This window comes from Silene latifolia, chromosome 11, assembly GCF_048544455.1.
Source record: "Silene latifolia isolate original U9 population chromosome 11, ASM4854445v1, whole genome shotgun sequence".
Classification (NCBI taxonomy): Eukaryota; Viridiplantae; Streptophyta; class Magnoliopsida; order Caryophyllales; family Caryophyllaceae; genus Silene; species Silene latifolia.
In genome coordinates this window covers 203370129-203377430 of record NC_133536.1, presented here as the reverse complement: position 1 = coordinate 203377430, position 7302 = coordinate 203370129, and the positions used below count along the sequence as shown (strand labels likewise).

Genomic DNA, 7302 nt, shown 5'->3' with positions numbered 1-7302 from the left:
TGATACTAAGTGAGAAAATGAAATAGAAAATCCCATGAGAGACAAGAACCCTTTGCACCAAGACTTCCGAGAACCCATGAGAGGCAAGTATGCATATAGATAATCGATAAGAAATTTTTGCTCCAATTCAGTAACTATGTTGTAGATTCATTTAAAAAACCTTAATTGAATCAAACAAGACATTGTATTATTTTAAAGCCAGCAGTGTGGCTTGTTCAACCATGTATTTATGGTGTTAACGGCGAAAACATCTAATTAGAACGGATTATGTATTTCAAAGAGCAGCAAACATCTAGTTCATGTAAAGCAGTATTACCCAGCATTAGAACCTTCGACTTGGAGCTCCAACGTAAAGGCGGTCCCCAGGCTAATAAATCATATGAGATCCTCACAAATTGAACCTAATTTAGGGAAAAGAGATACAAAAGCATGGAAATTAGGATGGGTAGCTGCATTATCTTTTCCCGTACAGGCTAAAAGGAACATCTTACAGGTATTTACTAAAACCAGCAATTCAACAACACCAAGTATAAGCTCTGATAGGAGATAAGATAGTTTCTGTAAATGCATCTCCTAATCAGGGAAACTACCGACTGTTAATGGGCCAAAATCAGATGGCTCAACTTCAAAACAGACAACTATAAAGAGAGGAAAGTAATTTAAATACTCCCAACACAAATAGGAGAAAACAATAAACCAAAGACAGCATACCAGACAATAAATCCAACTGCAAGGCAACCTTATATAAATATAATAAGGTGGATGATCTTTGTCATAGTCAAGAACAGTTATCATCACATTCCTGATTTGAAGAGGAAGTGTTGTACACAACCAAAGAACCAAGGTTCAGATAAAATTGCGCAAACAAATTACAAAACGATGAAGAATATCAAATAAATAAGCCAAGTTGGATCAAATATGTGATACTTTAGCAGCAATAGCAGCAAATATGTGATATTTATAAGATATCAAACAATTTAGAACCTAAATCGGATAAATGTATACTACTACTAGCTAACATTAAAGAATAACAAATGTAAAACAGATGTAAATCATAAGATTTCAAATTGAGTCATTCAAATAACCACTAGTAAAAGGAGGAGTAATTAATCTCTTGGCTGTATACTGAGATAGAGTTTTATAAGCCAACATCTTAATTAATTGAGTGAATTGAGCCTTAAAAGTTAATTAGGGACAAATTCTACAATTGTCCACTAATTTAACATCAAATCATGTCAGGCGTCATAATCGTTTGCAATCAAAACCTTATTAACACACAAACCCTAAAAATCGAAATTGAAAAAGTGAAAAAAGATAATCGAAATTGAAAAGGCAGAAATTACAAATTAAAAGAAAATAAATGTACCTGACATCGCAATTATGAACGAATGAATATGATAGTTGATCGGAAATAGAAGAATGACAAAGGTAAAGCTGAGATTGAGGTGGAAACCTAGAAATCACAAAGACAGCGATTGAAATTTGGGGATTGAATAGAAGAAAGATGATGAGAAGAGAGAAGGTAGAGAGAGAAGTGAATTCAGCGACAATGAATCAAATTTAGTGAGAAATGGAATATATATACCCGGGGGTGGAAATGACCATCTTGCCCTTAATGAGGCGCGCATAATATTGGCCATTAGATCTCTTAGATCTGATGGCTAGTATTAATCCTCAATCCTCAAATATATGAGCCATACTTACATGATCCCATTCCTACATATATATATATATGTATATACATATGTATATATATGTATATATATGTATATATGTATATATATGTATATGTATATATATATATATATATATATATATATATATATATATATATATGTATGTATGTATATATATATATATAGGGTCGGGATCCGGTGAGAACCACTCATATAATGAGAACCGTGAGAACCACTAATAACCATCAGATCTTAGACAAATAAAGTGTCGATCTCGTCCTACCCCCTAACCCTTCGTTTAACCAGTACACTTTTTATCTCCAATTTATTTTTCTCTCCCTAATCCCCAAATTGCTTCCTCTAATTAAAGAACAAGCTTCAATATTCAGTTCCTTTCTTCATCAATGGAGACGCCTTCAATATTCAGTTGCTTTCTTCATCAATGGAGACGCAAATTGGGACATCATTCACCGTTCATCAAAATTCGACGAGGTTTGTTTGATTTCTCAATTAATTTCCTTGAATCGACTTTATGTGTTTTGAATTTGTTCATTCGTCAATAAATTAGGGTTGACGAATTGTTAATTCGATTTTATATACATATAATTGAGGTACACAATTGAAATTGAACGTGATGTATGTCCATTCGCTAGCAACTGGACATCCAATTGAAATTCAAGTTTGAAATCACGACATCATGAAATTTGGAACTCCATTGATTGAAGTCGTGAAATTTGCCATCTTTTCTTTCTTTATCAATTCACACAAGTTTACTCCATTGATTCTTATTGTTGTGGTTGTTCTTTCAATTTCTACTACTCTACTCGGGGTATACGAGGATTCTGATGCACCTGAAGCAGTAACTAAGTCACAGTACGTTGTAGGATATGAATGTCTCCTTATCCAATTTTATTCTTCTTCAGGTGCATCTGATGTGTAAATGTGTAATATTCTTGGTTTAGGTCTGAGTATTCGGAAAAAAAAAAGGACGGAAAAATGGATAGAAACTGTGATTGCATAATTATAATGGTTTTCTTTTCAATGCAACAGGCAAGACCAGGCACTATATCAACAGCCTTGATGAGGGGAGTTCCTTCCAATCATCCTCAGCGACTTCATACTTGGATAAATGAGTATATTTTCAAAGACGTGTCGGCCACCCACTATGTAAGTTTCATCTGTATGTTATAGGGATTGCCATGAACCAAGTATTTACCACATGAACCAAAGATTCTCAATATTTTGGTTGCTCTCCTACGAAGTTTTAGTGATGTTGTTAAGGTAAGATTAACTGATGTGTTAAATATTAATGAACGAGATTATTGTTTTGATCAATTTTAGTTCAATTTGTATTTTCTGATGTATGAGCAGGACTGTCATTATGATGAGCTTTTATATATGAGAAATAAAACTGGTGGCAATGTCTCTCAGCTATATATTCGCTGTTGCTTTCACTAATGCAGCTTACGTTTGAAAAGGCACTCAAGAAAGAAACATTTGGTGTAGTCCTAGAGATGCAAATCTACACTTCAATAGTTGCCAGATTTTAGTTCTAAGAAGGCAATTTTGGATTTGCTTGTGGTGATTCCAATTATGACGAATGCATATGTATGCCATTTTAATGTACAACCGATATATAATGAGCTTTACGGACGTTCTCCTAAAAAAATGAATCTCATAGGGAGAATCACAACTGTTATTTGTGTGGTGGTTTATGGCCTTACTGCATTTTCCGGCTACTTGCTTTTTGGAAAGACTACAGAATCTGATGTTCTGACCAATTTCGACATTGATCTTGGTATTCCTTATAGCTCGGCCTTGAATTATGTGGTTATGGTTGGATACATTCTTCACTTGATTCTTGTTTTCCCAGTTATTCATTTCTCACTGAGGGAGACAGTATATACCTTGGTTTTTCCGGCTGCAGGACCACTTTCAGAGAACAGGCAAAGGCTGTTGGGCCTAACCATGGTGGTGTTGGTTTTTCCCAGTTATGTAAGGGACTGCTATTTGTTGTAGAACTGGCTGAAATGGACGACATATACCAAGGGTGTTAGTACCATGTCAGTATCGCATGTTCTCTACATTATGAATGTTTACGTTTTACTTATTTTGAAAGCCAATTAGCTCAAATGGGAGAGCATTGTGCAATGCACAAGATGTGGGTTCGACTCCCATATTGGCTATGAAATACCAAATCTTTCTTTTATTCTAAGAATGAAATAATGTAATTGGTAATCCTATTTCCACTTCTTATCAAGGATCTAAAGACAAAAAAAGATGAGGAAATTGGACACTTTTTCATGCATGTACAAGGTTGTTTAATGCACATAGGTTGCTTTTTCATGCATCTAATAGGCTATATGGGACTCGAACCCATACCTTGTGCAAAATTTGCACATTGCTCTACCATTGAGCTAATAGCCTTTAAAATACGCTAAAAAATACGAGTATGTAATAACGGGCGTATCATATGATTATGCCCCCCTAAATAACTGACATAAGTACATTAAATCACCTTCAGAGTCATTTCATTTATTTCATGCACATAGAACCTTATTTCATGCACATAGAACCTTATTTCATGCACATATAATTTTATTTCATGCACATAGACACTTATTTCATGCGCATATATTTTTATTTGATGCACATAGAACCTTATTTCATGCACATATAATTTTATTTCATGCCCATATAAAATTAACGTCCTTAACCAAAAGTAATTAGTATCATAATATAACCAACTGATGCAATTGAACAACTTTTTCATGCACATAGAGCCTTATTTTATGCACATAGAACCTTATTTCATGCAAATATAATTTTATATATGCCAACACTTATTTCATGCACATAGAACCTTATTTCATGAACATAGAACCTTATTTCATGCACATAGAATCATATTTCATGAAAATAAAATGTCTTAAAAAAACTATTGTATAAAAGAGCACATCCAAAAATCCTTGGAAGAAACTCAAATCACAACTGAACTGATGCTAAAAGTTTACTTATTGTATTGCTTTTTAAATTTTACTTTCAATACAGACTACCGGTAATTAGCTAATCACAAGAGAATGAACGTCAAATTAGCCAAAGACGAAATTAGGGGAAAATGTGAAACCACAAGGGAAAAAATACGTTGTTAAGCATTAAAACGGATAACAAACCAGTAAAGTTTCGAATGTGGAACACCCAAAAGCAACAATTGAAAAACAATAGAGCAACAGCACTTAAAATGTATGTATATAACCCATTTCAGAGAGAAATCACATTAGAACAAAAAAATATACATAGGTCCATATCTCATCTCTTGTTCCCATTATTCAAAGACAGACAGAGAAGGGGAGGGGTTCGCTAGCAAGAGCTAGCCCCTCGCTCCGCGTCAAATGGAGCATCACACTTGTGCAACAAAGATAAATAAGCCAAAAATATAAATTTCTCTATCACATGTTGACAAAGTAATCACATAGAAGCAGAGCAAATGTAAGAAACTTACCAACCCCAGAAAGACCAATCAGGAAACGGGATGTCGAAATGCTGGTTGGTCGTGCAGTACCGGAAAAGGGGCAAAGGTCTAGAGCTATGCTCAGTCTTGTTAATTGCAGGCTTGTCCATACAATCAAACATGAGATCAACATCAGGGACCATGCCAGGATACCGTTTAAGAAGTTGTAATAACCCCCATACAGTAAACATCACTCTACTCTGCACACAAGCATAATACATGTCGATAAACAAACGGCCCCCAACTATTATAACCCGGAAAGCAGCATAATCCTTAGCTTCCATCAAATGGTCGAAACTTATCCTGCTCTGAGACCATGGCTCCAAATCATGGTGGATCCATCTGAAGAATTCTGGGCACGAGATCAATTTGGATGGGTCGAGTAATGGAGGGATGGGATACGCATTAGAGCGACACTGAAAATACTGACATTGTAAGATTTTGGTTGCTCGGGAATAGCTTGTTCCTTCATCTAGGATTTTTGGCTCAAACAAATGCCATGGTGTGGTTTTTAAGTTGTGTCCAAAGAACAGATTTTGGTTTGGTATGCAAAATCACTAACCTGTCATACAACAAATACACCATCTGATCAAATAGTGCATTAACAATAAACTTCTATCATCCTAACTACCATAAGGAAATAATCATATTAACATCCAATATAACTCATGGTGATCATCCACATTACTCCGACAAATCAAACACAACTGTAAATCAACACATTGTCAACTTGAAATTATTTTTCGAGATTATCACGACTACGGGCCAAAGAGGAAGGAGATAAAAAAAAAGCAACACATCTCGGTTGGTTTAAGATGCAGATTCTCTGACAATCTTCTCAGCCTTGGCAATAACCTCTTCGATTCCTCCAACCATATAGAAAGATTGCTCTGAAAGGTCATCATATTTGCCGTCCAACACACCCTGCAAGTTTTATGCACATCACATTAGCCCGCAATTTGAGTTCTCTTATTAGAGGGACAAAGATAAACAGATGTTATGAAGTGTATGAACTAATTAAGAACGGAAACTGAAATCAATGGAAACGACAGAAAGAAGTACAAAACAGGAATATAACCCTAATCAACTAATTTGAATCATAATAATCATTAAAACGGATGAATAAGAAAGAAATTGGGGGAATTACCTAAATTGTTATATGCTCAAAATCAGAAAAATCGATGATGAAATCAGCGAGAACAAAGAAGGAAGCAAAATTAAAGTCGGATTTATGAAGCATTTTGGTCGAGTTACAGTAATGGCACTGGAAATCAACGAGAATGAAGAAGGAAGCTTGAACAGAAGTTATCGCTAAAGAGAGGATGTGATGATGGAGGAGAGAGAAAGTCGAACGAAAAGATGAACAAGCAAAACGCGTGAAAATAATGATAGGAAAATGGAGGGTGAGACGGGTTGGCCTATTCGATATGTTTAATCCCAGCCACTCAATAGGTTCTCATAGTTCTCATTATCTTGATGGTTCTCATAGGATCCCGAATCTATATATATATATATATATATGAAAGGGAAAAGAGGAGAATGTATCTCTGAAGAGTTGTTACTCTTCATAAATTCAACCAGATTCAACCCCGTCATAGTTATTCGAAATAAAACTATACCGTAATTCCGTATGAATTATGAAAGCGTACGCTCCGTACTTCCTGGACTCACATTACATCATTTAGAAATTACCCATCTACAAACCAAACTTAAATACGCCAAAATGAACCGGTAATTACACATAAATTACCAAAATTCCTCCCCCATTTGAGCGTAATTCATGATTTTTAAATAAGCTAACAAACATACCAATTTATGCATAAATAAAAATGTCACGAATATTGAATTTCCAGTTAGTGAAATTACATATTCCAAATATTCGAGTATCGGGGTGTGACTAAGCATTGAACCCTTTCTACCCATTTTGAATAAATGAAGATAGCTCACACATAAAGCAATTTACTTCTAAAGTTACAAAACCGACACTTATTTACAAGCCTAGTGTCCCATATCTATTCATGAACATATCAGAAGTCAAACCCATACTCCCTTGAAGGAGTTGTACTTCATGTTCATATATGGTGCTTCTTTTCATCATGTCCTTGCCAACACACT

The 7302-nt window shown here is 35.0% G+C and overlaps 2 protein-coding genes across 2 annotated transcripts; one reads left to right on the top strand and one right to left on the bottom strand.

The window, feature by feature from the left end:
* Window positions 1-3344: 3344 nt before the first annotated feature.
* On the top strand, window positions 3345-3695 carry LOC141614703 (amino acid transporter AVT6E-like). Its single transcript, XM_074433448.1, has one exon. The coding sequence runs from the start codon at window positions 3345-3347 to the stop codon at window positions 3693-3695; it is 351 nt and encodes a 116-aa protein (XP_074289549.1).
* A 1479-nt stretch (window positions 3696-5174) lies between these two features.
* LOC141614702 (uncharacterized) lies at window positions 5175-6783 on the bottom strand. Its single transcript, XM_074433447.1, has 3 exons — window positions 6766-6783; window positions 6019-6111; window positions 5175-5603 (listed from the first exon to the last, which is right to left on the bottom strand). The coding sequence occupies exons 1-3, from the start codon at window positions 6781-6783 to the stop codon at window positions 5175-5177; spliced, it is 540 nt and encodes a 179-aa protein (XP_074289548.1).
* Window positions 6784-7302: the final 519 nt, after the last annotated feature.

Excerpts from the sequence above, each read along its gene's own strand:
- LOC141614703 (XM_074433448.1), top strand. The coding sequence starts at position 3,345 with ATGAATCTCATAGGGAGAATCACAACTGTTATTTGTGTGGTGGTTTAT.
- LOC141614702 (XM_074433447.1), bottom strand. Across the intron at positions 5,604-6,018 it reads TTGCCAAGGCTGAGAAGATT|TGTCGCTCTAATGCGTATCC; the intron begins GTCAGAGAATCT and ends CAGTATTTTCAG.